At 42.0% G+C, this 14316-nt stretch overlaps 1 protein-coding gene across 1 annotated transcript in view; it reads left to right on the top strand.

Moving 5' to 3' along the window:
- SH3BP4 (SH3 domain binding protein 4) overlaps window positions 1–14316 on the top strand; it is a 54007-nt gene that overhangs the window by 29856 nt on the left and 9835 nt on the right. Inside the window, exons 2-3 of the mRNA XM_044303186.1 lie at window positions 2223–2418; window positions 10480–12839. Coding sequence (XP_044159121.1) covers window positions 2301–2418; window positions 10480–12839 — 2478 coding nt within the window. The 5' untranslated portion in view covers window positions 2223–2300. The remainder of the gene's footprint in view (window positions 1–2222; window positions 2419–10479; window positions 12840–14316) is intronic.

Here is a 14316-nt window from a genome sequence, read left to right as displayed (position 1 = left end):
TACACAGGGTATTACAGCCACGAACAAGACCTGCGGCAATATACAAGTTAAAGGGCCTGGTGCACAGTAAATGAGGGACAAATCATCATGGTGTTCCTTCACTATCCTTTCAGTTTACATGTTTAAACAGTTTGATGTGCTGACAAAAAATTTAGATTTTTGGTACCACATGAAATATATGATCACCCGACATATAAGTGATTGCTCACTAGCAAATGACATTTAACATGTAGAGAAAGTTAATACGAGTCCCTTACTAATGTATTGTGATTGTCCATATTGTCTCCTTTGCTGGCTGGATTCATTTTTCCATCACATCGTGCACCACTTGTTTCCAGAGCTTGCTCCCAGCGCAAATACGAGGTGGCTGGGAGAGGAGCTGCTGCCCATGGATGTCTATGCGCACTCCCACATTCCCGGCCACCAGAGAGACCAGAGCTTTTTCCTATAGAGTACAAGCACGGCAGTGTGGTCGTAACCCCTGGAAGTATAATGGGGAAAAATGAATCAAGCTGGCAAAGGCGGCAATATGGACAATCGCAATACATTAGTAAATGCATTGTATTAGAATTTATCATGTAGAGAAAGTTATTTGCTGAAGTGAGACGACCCCTTCCATCTGGTGATCGGCAGCACGTTCACACAGGCTGTTTATCTAGAACAAGTGTTTGCATGTGTTGTATCCTCTATGACCATATGCAGTATGTTTCGGGCTCTATACGGCTGTTTTTGGGAGGCCTAGCTCTAGTTGGCTTGTAGTGCAAGCTGCACTCCTACCAGATTTTAACGGATTTTATTTACATATGACCAAATTGTGAGTATATAATGGCTCTGCTTATTTTGATGTCAATAGTTTTGCACGGTCCCAACAATCTTCTATCAGGGGTTATATCTGTAGGGATGTTCTGTACTTTGGGTACGTTCACATATGTGGAATGAACTCCAGTAGCCTGTTCTGGCAGGAGCTGGACACTATGGTGTCCCCATTTAACTATGATGGGATCCAACGAGGATCTGGTCGCTCTCTGGCATAAATGCTGGATTTTGGCCGGACAAGTAATACTGCATGCAACGGTTTTTGACTGAATAGTAAACTCCAGTAGTCTGTTCCTTTACCAGAGCAGAATACCAGCATTTGTGCCGCATATGTGAACCAACCCTAAGTCCTTTTTGATAACTAATTTATTCATCTACCTGTGGCTACTATATTTTGTGTTGTGTGGTGGGAGATTAAATTCTAGTGTCCAGTAGCTCAGGCTCGCTGGTACTACCATGAAGCAGGTGTTAGCCTGAAGAGCAGGACGCGTGCAGATACATAGTTACGGTCTGCTACTGGTTATGGATTTACTGGCAAATATCAGCCAGTTTAAAGCAACCCTCTGGTTCAAGAAAAAAATCCACATTAACTAGGGAGCAAACAGAACACTTACCTGGTGACCTCCTTTTGATCTGCAAATCCACCACCACCCGGGCTCCTCTTCTGTCATCCAAGATGGCCACACCACTTCTCTGACTACCTGATGCATACTGTGCATTTGGTAATCCAAGACCATTTCTACTGCCCTTGGATTGGCCAGAACCGCTCACGTGAACATCGTATGCATCAGGTAGTCAGAGAAGCAGTGTGGCCATCTTGGTTAACAGACGAGGAGCCCGGGAACCAGCTGAACTGCAGCTGAAAGGATGAAAAAAGATCAGTATGTAAATGTTCTATTCGTCGCCCGGCAATTTTTTTTTTTTTCCTAAGTGTCGTTTTAAGGAGAGGCTGTAGGTTCTCCTCTGACGTAGGGTTCTTGGGTAGTAAGTCTGCAGTTGGCTTTTCGGCTCCACCTCCATTCTGCATATGGTTTAAGTGTTTCTGGAGTCGGACAAAATGTATATTATTATATGTGTTTAATATACTATTATATGTTAGACGGGAAATATTGTTCTTGGTGACCTCCTTTTCTATACTTCTCTTATGACAGCAATCTAAATTGTGAAAGATGGTTCCCTTACCGGCAGCAGATTTGTTGGGTTTTATTTTGCAAAGACCAGAGAGTAGGAATAATTTTTTTGACCTGTAGAAATTTTTTCTAGTCTAACGAAAAAGCCGACTTGGACTAAGTATTTTGCTATTGAAACCTGTGCTTGTATCCATGTGACATTTCTACTAACTTCCCACCCATCAATGCATTGCTGGGTCTTCCATTGCCTAACAAACTTAACTTTGTCATCTCTAGCTGCCTCCCATCTCCAGAGTGGATATTGTAAGAGTGATCCAGGAGGATATGTTGCCCTGACTGAGGAGAATCAACAAGATGGCTGCACAAAAGATCCGATCCGCTAATGCGAACGGCCTGCCGCGCTGCAAGTCTGAAGGAACGCTCATTGATATTAGTAGCAGTGCCCCCGATGAAAGCCTTAGTGATGTCAAGGGTGAGCAAAAGAATGTGTATTTTACTTTATATGCTTGTATTTCATTGAATATCAAAAAGAGAAAGGAAACTGAGCTTGAAATACATTTGTGAACAAGTTCTTACATAGTTCATTGCACAACAAATCGCATACACCTGTAGATTTATAATGGATGTAGTCTGCAAGAAATGTGTCTAAGGGCTCGTGCACACAAACGTATTCTCTTTCCGTATCTGAGCTTCTTGTGTCACTATCTGTTTTAACCTAATCTTTCCTTCTCATCCCCTGGTACGTCTGCATTGAACTTTTTATGTCTCTTCCCTGCTGGATTTGAGTATTTGTTTACATTGACTATTTCACCCCTGTATCTGGTCCTCCCTTGATTAGGCCAAATATAGCCACCTCCCATCTTGTTCACACTTGATTTGAACACTGAGTGGTATAAATCTAAGTCCTTAGGTCTTTTGGACCTTGGTCTTTTCAATGCAACATCTTTGAAGTGCAACTCTTTAAGTGCACATACCGAATTATACCAGAATGTAACCAAAAGGGGACCAAAGGTAAGAACAGAAATAGTTAATGCAAACAATGTTTCAATCTTTCATCTTGCTCTTCTCACTTTTCCAAAACCTCCTGAAATACCCCCACATCCAGTCACCCAGCAAGGAACTATTTATCTCTCCCTCCATCGTACCTTTATCTGTCTGCTTGCACAAACCTGTTTGGCAACAGAAAACACTTTCTTCCCAAACACACACAGATACCTCATGCCCTCTTATTCTCACCTACTAACACTTTGTCTGCTTCTCCTCATTCCTGGTGATATCTCTCCAAGTCCAGGCCCCCCTCAGCAAATCCCCACTATCACCTCTACCTCCTACTACAAATCTTCTACAAATTTCCACAACCTTTATACCTAATAACCATTCCTCTGACCCCTGTCTCTCTTTTTTTGGTTCCTCTTGCAGGAGCATTATGTAATGCACACTCTGTCTGTAACCAACTGTCCTACATTCATGACCTCTCCATCTCTCAAACAATGTTCCTTTCTGGGTCTCACAGAAACATGGCTGACACCTCCTCCCCTGCTGCACTCTCCTATAGCGGATTTCATTGCACTCACAATAATGACTATCCTTGTCCGCAAACTAGGAAACGGTGTGCTGTTTGCGTTTTTTGCGGACCCATCTGCAAAAAAACGGATTGGACACGGAAAGAAAATACGGTCATGTACAACCAGTGACCCTGCTGCCTCTATACTGCTGTGACCAACTTCACCCGAACCTACTGTGTCCTTCTCCCATACCATGTTGATTGTAAGCCCCCACGGGCAGGGCCCTCTCTCCTTCTGTTCCAGTTTGTAACTAGTCTTGTTCATGCTTAGTCTAATTGTCTGTATTATGTATGTGCACCCCTTTTCATATGTACAGCGCTTTGGAATGAATGGCGCTTTAATAATTAATAATGGCTAACAACGTTTTTGGTGAAACTTTTCCTTTAAAGCCTGTATTACAAAGGTCATTGAGCAAGCAATTGTTGGAAGGGAAGCATTCCCTCCCAGCATTCACCTGCTAGCTAGCAGAGGAGACCTCTGCTATTATATGCAGCGATCTCTTCCACAGTATAGGAGTGATCGCTATGCCATCGCTCGTCCCCATGCTGTCTAGTGGTTTGCCAACAGCAGATCATAATTAGACAGCACAATCTGCTGCCGGCAAATGATTTAGCAATTATCTGCCGAAAAATCATCAGGTGTAATACAGCCTTGAAGTTAAGCTAAACTTACTACTATGAGTTTTTGTGTCATTTTGTGAGATGGGGAAAGATCAATATGCTTGTCTTTGCACAGTGATCTGGGCAGTTTCTGTACCTTAACTAAAAGCAACCAAGGTCATTTATACATAAACATCAGCCTTTCCACAGATACTAAGACGTGCCCTGCACCATTGACTGTCTCTAGAAAGTGTGGGATTGGCTTCTGTAAACACTTCTTATTTTTAAAGAGCAAACTCGACGTGTCTAACAGAAAAACCATGTCCAAGCTCTATTCACAAACTTCTACCAGCCTAGTCAAGGATATAATGTAGTTTTCATTTCCCACAACCAGTTATAAGCTACTTTCCTCATAAGATAGTGGATTAAAAAAATGTGGATTGTTAAAAAAAATAAAAAAAATGCCCTAGAAACAATATCCAGATTAACAAAGTTTGGTAGGGATGATGCTTTTTTTAACTTGACCACTTCCGGACCGCCCATAGGATATAAACGTCCTATGGGCGGTTGTTTTATCTCTAAATGGACGTTCTAAAACGTCATTCAGAGGTGGCAGCTGCACGCTAATCGTGCAGCTGCCGAGCGGGGGGCCCGCTGTCACTGACAGCAGGGCAACCCAGAGGGAAGGCAGGGACAGTTCCCAGGTGTCCTTGCCTTCTAGATCGCTGTATACATTGTATATCTGGAACCAGTGGTCATGTGACGGCCGGGAGAGTGCAGGAGCTGTCGGGTCATCCACAGACCTCGATCAGCACTGTATTCTGCTATACAGCCTCTCTGGGTGATGTATTTCCCTTGTAACTGGGGCTACTATGTCAGCCCTAATTACAGGAGAAAGCAATAGTGAAGAAGACGAAAAAAAAAAGTTAATTGTCCCCCAGAGGTCTTGTATGAACTTATGGGGGACGCAAAGTGTAAAATAAAAAAAAGTTTTATGAATATAAAAAAGGTTTCACATGTAAAAAACTAAAATCCCCCCCCCATTTAAGTAATACAAAAATTAAAGTTAAATAGAAAAAATAAAATAACTAGACATATTTGGTATTGCCGCGTCACTGACGGCCGGCTCTATAAATATATCCCATGATCCACCCCATCCGGTAAACACCATTAAAAAAATTAAAATAAAACTTAATCACAAAAAGTGCAACACCAAGTGATCAAAAAGGCATATGTCCCACAAAAATGGTAACGATAAAACTGTCACCTCATCCTGTAAAAAATGAGCCTATACATATGAAACGCTCAAAAAATAAAAACTATAGCTCTCAGAACATGCAGACATAAAAAAATAATCATTTTTTGTTACAAAAATGCTATTGTTAAAGTGAAATAAATAAAAAGTATACTTATTAGGTATAGCCGTGTCTTCAACAACCAGCTCTATAAAAATATCACATGACCTAACACCGTAAAAATAAAGTGCCAAAAAAGCAATTTTTTTTTTGTCACCTAACATCACATAAAGTGTAACACCAAGCGATCAAAAAGGCGTATTCCCCTCCCAAAATAGTACCAATCAAACCATCGCCTCAGGCCGCAAAAAATGAGACTCTAACTAAGACAATTGGTCAAAAAATAAAAAAAGCTATGGCTCTCAGATTATGGAGACACTAAAACAATATATAAATTTTTTTTTTTTTATTTTTTATTTATTTTTAGTAACTAAAAAGTATGCAGATTAGGTATTGCCACGTCCGTAAGGATATGCCCTATAAATATATAGGTGAACAGTGTGAAAAATAAATAAAAACTGTGCTAAAACTACCAATTTTTTTTTTTTGTTACCTTGCCCCATAGTGTAATAGTGAATGATCAAAAAATCATATGTACCCAAAAATTGTATCAATAAAAAAAAAAAAAAAACTCTTCCTGCAGAAAACGAGCTCCTGCTTTTTATTTTATTTTTTATATTTTTCTGCCAATCGTCTTGATTGGCAGAAAGAAAAATAAAATGACTCACAATTTTATTACGGTATGTAAAACTGAAACAAAGAAAGTAGACGTATTTGATATAATTGCATCTGTAACAACCTGCTCTATAAAATGGCACATGATTTACCCTGTCAGATAAATGTTGTAAAAAAATAGTGCCAAAACAGAGCCATTTTTTGGTTACCTTGCCTCACAAAAATGTAATATAGAGCAATAAAAAAAATCATGTACCCGCAAAATAGTACCAATACATCTGGCACCTTCTCCCCTAGTTTCCAAAATGCAGTAAATTTTTGGGAGTTTCTACTGTAAGCGTGCATCGGGGGGGGGGGACATCAAATGGGACATCGCATCTAAAAACCAGTTCCGCAAAATCTGCCTTCCAAAAACCATATGGTGCTGCTTTTCTTATGCGCCCTGCCGTGTGCCCTTACATCAGTTCATGACCACATGTGGGGTGTTTATGTAAACCGCAGAATCAAGGTAATAAACATTACGTTTTGTTTGGCTGTTAACCCTCGATGCGTTAAAGAAAAAAATTGATTAAAATAGAAAATCTGCCCAAAAAAGTGAAATTTTGAAATTTCTTCATTTTTCCTTTTAATTCTTGCGGAACACCTAAAGGGTTAACAAAGTTTGTAAAATCAGTTTTGACTAACTTGAGGGGTTTGGTTTCTACAATGGGGTAATTTATGGGGGGTATCCATTATGTGAGCCCCACAAAGTGACTTCAGACCTGAATTGGTCCTTAAAAAGAAGGTTTTGAAAATTGTCTTAAACATTTTAAGAATTCCTTCTTCTAAAATTCTAAGCATTCTAACTTGTAAAAAAAATTAAATGGCATTCACAAAATGAGGCCAACATAAAGTAGACATATGGGAAATATTAAGTAATAGTTTGAGGTATCACTTTGTTTTAAAAGCGGAGAGATTAAAATTTTAGAAAAGTGAATTTTTTCAAATTTTCCTTAACTTTTGGACTTTTACATTTCTAAAAAAAAAAAAACCAAAAAAAAAACATATTGACTCAAAATTACCATTTAACATGAAGTACAATCTCTGGCTTGGATAAGTAAAAGCGTTCCAAAGTTATTACCACACAAAGTGACACATGTCAGATTTGCAAAGTGACACATGTCAGGAGGGGGTAAATGGCCCGGTCTGGACGTGGTTGAAGGGTGTCGGTCACCTCAAAGTAAGCACGCGTCCATGTAGGGGAGTTCAATGAAACATAAGTACAGTACACCTTTATTGTGAAAATCCAGTCCACTAATCATGAGAGATGATAATTTTTATTTTAATGCAAATAAAGTTTTTACAACTATAGGAGATCTGGAAACGAGTAATTGTTTATGTCCACCATAAGGCCTCATGCACACGGCTGTTGGCCTGTATTGTGGCCCGCAGCGGGTCTGCGATTTGTGGGCACCGGATTCACTTGAATGGGTCCGCAATCCGGAAGGTGCGGTTTGGAACAGAGGCACGGAAACCCACAGAAGCACTACAACTTGTTCTACATTTTATTTTTTTGCGGTGCGGACAGATAACGGACCCATTCAAGTTGAATGGGCTGGATCCATTGCGGCAGCCGCACTGATAGTCCCCGTGCATTGGGGACCGCAAATGGTGGTCTCCAATGCACAGACCGGCCGTGTACATGAGTCCTAAAGCTGTGGAGCTGTATTGGTAAGTCCCCCACTGTTTTCACATTTATCACCTTTTCCTGAGGTTAGGTCTTCAGCAGTCACTGACTATTTCACAGTATTTTAATTTCAATGGCTGATGAACTCAAGATATATTTCTGTCATCTCAGTAGCTGATCCATTTCTAGTTTGATCCTGAAGAATATTTTGCCTTCAAACTACATGTACATTTTTGTGTAACTGTTCCCACTTGTAGTAGAATGTTATCACATTGTCATCTTTCTGGTATTTACCAAATTTTCACTGACGCATTCTTTGCAAAATGTCGTCCTGTTATGACTTATCTTTATAATAAACACTACAGAGATTACAGTAAACATCATTCACAAGTGTTTGAGCCCTAGGCCATGTGACACCCTGTTGATCGGTCACGTGGCCTAGGCGCAGCTCAGCCCTATTGAAGTGAATGGAGTGGAACTGCGATACCAAGCACGGCCGTTATACAATGTACAGCGCTGTGCTTGGTGAGCTGGGAGAAGGTTGCAGCGCTTCTGCAAGCGATGGTACCTTCTCAAACAGCTGATCGTCGGGGGTCCCAGTTGTCAGACCCCCACTATCAGATACTGATGACCTACTGTATCTTGAGGATAGGTCATCAGTATAAAAGTCTCCGAAAACCCCTTTTAAAGCGTACAGAGAATTTTTTTCTATTTGGTTTTTAATATTTTCAAATGTTATTTCAGGTTGACATAATAAAAAAAGTACATACAGTATGATGTGATAAGTAGTACTTTACAGCATAGTTTAAAGCAAGTCTTTGGTAAAAGTCCCCAACGTAGACAGAGTAGTATATAGGAGCTAGTACGTCAACCTTCCGACATCAGACGGTTTTTAGAAGGAGGGTGGGGGAGAGGGAAAAGGATGAGTTATGGGGGGGATTAGTAGTACAGAAACCATAACTTGACTCCTTGCCAACCACAAGGTGAATATAACATAACAGTAGATTTGTTTTTAATAATGGATCACTCGCCGTCTAGTAGCTTGTAGGATCCCCAAAAATTTGAGTATTATAGAAAATGGAATAGAAGCAGTAAACTGTTGTACTGCCTTAGGGCTCTTTCACACTTGCGTTGTCCGGATCAGTCGTGTACTCCACTTGCCGGAATTACACGCCGGATCCGGAAAAACGCAAGTGAACTGAAGGCATTTGAAGACGGATCAGTCTTCAAAATGCGTTCAGTGTTACTATGGCAGCCAGGACGCTATTAAAGTCCTGGTTGCCATAGTAGTAGTGGGGAGCGGTATACTTGCCGTCCGTGCGGCTCCCGGGGCGCTCCAGAATGACGTCAGTGCGCCCCATGCGCATGGATGAAGTGTCCATGCGATCACGTCATCCATGCGCGTGGGGCGCCCTGACGTCACTCTGAAGCGCCCCGGGAGCCGCACGGACGGTAAGTATACTGCTCCCCTGCTCCCCAGCTCCCACTACACTTTACCATGGCAAACAGGACTTTAGCGTCCTGGCAGCCATGGTAACATTCAGAAAAAGCGAAACGTCTGATCCGGTAATGCGCCGAAACGACGTCTAGCTTAAGGCCGGATCCGGATTAATGCCTTTCAATGGGCATTAATTCCGGATCCGGCCTTGCGGCAAGTGTTCAGGATTTTTGGCCGGAGCAAAAAGCGCAGCATGCTGCGGTATTTTCTCCGGCCAAAAAAAACTTTCCGGTCCGGAACTGAAGACATCCTGAACGGATTTCTCTCCATTCAGAATGCATTAGGATAAAACTGATCAGGATTCTTCCGGCATAGAGCCCCGGCGACGGAACTCTATGCCGGAACACAAGTGTGAAAGAGCCCTTAGACTGAAGAGATACCTGGCTTGCAGCCTCTCACTAAACCTTTCCACCTTACAGTAGCACATTGGTACTACAGATCTGCAACCATTCACTGCAAACCACTTGCACCTACAACATAGAAACCCAGAGTTTTCATGGAAGGATGAGCAGAGGGCCAATGGCTTGGACCAAAACTGATTACACAATGAGGCCAAGAGTAAGGGTGTAAGGTTTTTCTGGAGAAGCCTCTTTATTGTAGTCATAATGGTGACATTTTTATTTTTTTATTTTTATGTGCTTTAGGAACCTAAAATGCCACTACTGATGATATCCAAGGAAATAAGAGTTGACGATTAAAGGGCAACTGTCAATGATTGTCAAAAGATCTGTAATTGGCTTTCATTAATGTCCCCTGTCCCATTCCACTGCTCCCTTTTTAAAATACCGTTACTAGGGCTTGTCTGTCTCCCAACTTAATGTAAACAGAAGACTGAGAGCCGGTCCTTCACACTACATGCCTGCATTAGTCTTTAGAGTGAGGAGGCGTGTCTCTCAGTAATCCAATCTGATTGGCTGGCAGGGAGCTGCTGGCTACAGCAAGTGTGTATTGGAAGTGAGGGAAAACCGTTTTGGCCTCAGAACTGGCAGAGGAGCCATCTTGAGAAGGTAATCATATTGTAAATGTTTAAACATCTGTAACCAAGGGAAAATTCAAGGAAAACAGTGGTATGTGAAGAATCCAAAGATTGATTCATGCATAATGCTGCTGCAGCAGTAACATGCTAAAATTGTTTGTTTTCATAAAAATAAGTTGCCCTTTTAAGATAAAAAGTGCCTATTCACACTTCCACCTTTTTTGTTTCATTGATCCATTTTTTCTTTCTTCTCTTCCAGTGCTGTCACCAAGCTCTTTGCGTATAGACAGTCCTACATCCCTCGATAATGTAAAGGAGGTGGTTGCTATTAAGGATTATTGTCCCAGTAACTTTACCACCTTGAAATTTTCTAAAGGAGAACATCTGTACGTGTTGGACACTTCTGGGGGTGACTGGTGGTATGCGCACAATACAACAGAAATGGGTTACATACCATCTGCTTATGTACAACCTGTCAACTATCGGGACTCTTGTCTTAGTGACAGTGGTATGATAGATGGATTGATGGAAAGCATTGATGAAGGTGTTAAAGAGCTGGATCTCTTAGGTGACTGGACTGATATCCTCAATCAGAAAGCTGTCAAAACGAATAACAACAACCCCTTCTTGCGGCCAACTGTTTCAAACCCCTTTCTGAATGGTCCAGTGAATGTTCCGCAGAAGATAGCCCCAGATTCTGGAAATCCAGTTGATTTACTGATGTTTGATCCATTAGCACCATCTTCTGCTAGCTCTACAGAAACCAGCAATGATGTGTTCTTGGAATTTTTACCACGTGCCAATCTAATAGATGTAATGGAAGAGACAGCCCCTGTAAAAAGGGACAATCCGTTTTTCCGGAGCAAGCGTTCCTACAGCCTCTCCGAGCTGTCCATTCTCCAGGCAAAGTCTGATAATCCAGCCACGGGCAGCTTTTTTGCTGGTCTCAAGTCCCCAGCTCCTGAGCAGTTCCAGAGCAGAGAAGATTTCAGAACTGCATGGCTCAATCACCGCAAGCTGGCCCGGTCCTGCCATGATCTGGACTTGTTGGGCCAGAATCCTGGCTGGGGTCAGACTCAGCCTGTGGAAACTAGCATTGTCTGCAGGCTGGACAGCTCTGGGGGTGCCGTGCAGCTGCCGGATACAAACATTAGTATTCATGTCCCAGAAGGACATGTAGCCTCTGGGGAGACGCAGCAGATCTCCCTCAAAGCCTTGCTTGATCCTCCACTGGAACTCAACAATGATAGGTGCACAACAGTAAGCCCTGTGCTGGAAATCAAACTTAGTAATATGGAGGTGCAGACCTTTCTGACATTAGAGGTAAAAGTCTCTGTACAGCTAAAATGTAATATACTTGCTCCAAGCAACATTGGCATAAAGTGCTTGCGGAGTGATGCAAAAGAAGGTCCTTACAATTTATTGCCACATTCTTATACATATGGGGACACCATTCAAGTAAAGTTGGAAAACTTAGAACCAATTATGTATGTTGTAATGGTTGTTCAAGCCCAGACCATGGTACCCCCATCTACTGTGTGGGAATATGTTAACAAGAAGGTAACTGTTGGAGTATATGGTCCCAAACATGTTCATCCTACATTTAAAGCTGTACTTGCTATATTTGGTCATGATTGTGCCCCTAAGACCCTTTTGGTCAATGAGGTAGGCCAGCAATCCTATGGAGCTGCACCCGTAACCTTACAGCTGTGGGGGAAACAACAGTTTATTCTTCCCAAACCTCAAGATCTAAAAATTTGCCTTTACTCCAACATGACACATTATAGAGTGGAAGATGGTGACCAGGGCAAAATTGTAAGAGGGTTTCAAATTAAACTAGGCAAAGTCAGCCGGATCATTTTTCCAATTAATTGCCATGACCCTGAACAGCTTTCCGATTTCACTCTTAGGGTGCAGGTTAGAGATGAAGTGGGTAACGTCTTCTCACAGTACTGTGTACAAACGCCAAGGCCGCCTCCAAAAACTGGTCTAAAATCCACAGGACCAAGAAGATTTCTTAAGAAAAAAGAAATTGGAAAAATAGTTCTGTCCCCTCTAGCTGTTACGTGTAAGTATCCTACATTCCAGGAACTGCCAATAACCAACCTAAAATATGGCAAACTACTAAAGACCGTTGTGCGACAAAGTAAAAACCCATATCTACTGGAGTACAAGAAGGGAGATGTGATAGCACTTCTGAATGAAGAGAAGATTAGACTGAAGGGACAGTTATGGACTAAAGAGTGGTACATTGGTTATTACCAGGGCAAGATTGGACTGATTCATGCTAAGAATGTGCTCATTGTAGGAAAAGCAAGACCAAATCTTTTCTCGGGGACGGAATTGACTACAAGCACTCTTTTAGAGCAAATCCTGCGACCTTGCAAGTTTTTAACCTATATCTATGCCTCAGTTCGTACCCTGTTAATGGAGAACATCGGCAGCTGGAGATCCTTTGCTGATGCCCTTGGTTATGGAAATCTACCCCTTTCTTACTTCTGTCGTGTGGAATTGGAGAATGAGACTGAAAGAGTGGCATCTGTATTGGAGAAACTGAAGGAGGAATGCAACAACAATGAGGGCAAGGAAAGGAAGTCATTCCAAAAGGAGCTGATTTCGGTAAGACTAGGTTCTGAATGACAATACCTTTTTGTATGACCTGTTTTTTTTATTTATTTTTCCTTTTTAGAGGTGCAGGTTATAAAGGAGATTGTGTGAACACCATACTGGAACATTTTGCAATCAAAGTAAAATATTGCTATAGTTTAAAGTGGTTTACCAGGACCTAGCAGTTCCCGAAACTCTCCTTAATTACACATAACACACTTAGAGAAGTTGCAAGGATCGGGAATCCAGTCACATTAAGCTTTTCTGAAAATGCTGCACAAGTTTCTGGCCTGGGCTATGGATGGGATTTCACTTCAACAGGGATATACTTTTCTCCCTTGTGCATGCATAGATTAGGTGGTTTCAGGAGGAATTGTTCTGACCCTAAAAGTGGTGTCCCATCTATATCCCAATACTTGACAAAAGTTAGATATTAGCCTCAATGACGAGGTTCTTGCTACCTTGGAATGTTAAAGGGGTTGTGCCAAATTTTGAAGTTATGCCCTATGCATCGGATCGGGGATAACAAACTGGTGGGGGTCTGACCGCTGGGTGATGGTCGGGCATGCTCCCTGTCGCTCTGTTCATTCTCTATGGGACCTCTGGAAAAAGCAAAGCACCGTATATCTCCAGCAGTCCTATATAGAATGAACGGAGCAACAGGGCGCATGCCTGAAGGGAGGCTCCATCAGATTGGGAGAATGGGGTCCTAGAGGTTGAACCCCCTTGATCGCTTAGTTATCATCTACCCTGTGCATATAGGATAACGTCAAAACTTGGCACAACCTCTTTAAAGGGAACCGGTCACCCAAATATTACAAAGTAAATGTCAAACTTTCTTCTACTGGCATGTTATTAGTAGTTAATGTAGGTTTGTGGGACCTGTGGAGTCCAGGAAAACCCTTTTTAAGTAAAATATATACACACATAAAAGATATCAACATTTTCTCCCATAACAGTGACCTCTACAGTACAGTTCACAGCGCCCGTCTGTTTAATAGTGGCCCCTGCCCCCCATGCATGACATGTAGCAGTGTAGTTGTGCTGTCATATGACTGAATATTTAAAGGGACACTGACAGGCCCTATGAACATATTTCGATATTCCTATAGAGTCATAGGTCTATTAAAAAGTGTATTCCAATGATATGAGTACCCCCTGTCTGCATTTTAAACCATGTAAAAACAACTTTATATTAATCTGTCAATCATCTTCCTTTGTGCCCAAGGTGCGGTTTTTCTCCTACCTTCGTGCCCCAGCCACGCCCCCAACTGTCGTTTCCTACCGCCGCCCAGCTCATTGACTGCGCTGGGTGGCTCTTACATTCCCCGATCCTGTCAGATCCCGGGGAGAGGAGGAGAGATCAGGCGCAGCAGGAGACACAGAGCAGCCACATAGAAGAAAACGGGACCAGGCGCATTAAATTTCAGGCTTGGGAGGGTGCCGGATACAGGTTTCCTGCGCATGCGCAGATGGTCCGATTGAGGCT

The sequence above is a fragment of the Bufo gargarizans genome, chromosome 8 (genome assembly GCF_014858855.1).
Source record: "Bufo gargarizans isolate SCDJY-AF-19 chromosome 8, ASM1485885v1, whole genome shotgun sequence".
NCBI lineage: Eukaryota > Metazoa > Chordata > Amphibia > Anura > Bufonidae > Bufo > Bufo gargarizans.
Note: the sequence above shows the minus strand (reverse complement) of the source record. Positions and strands in the feature narration are given on the sequence as shown.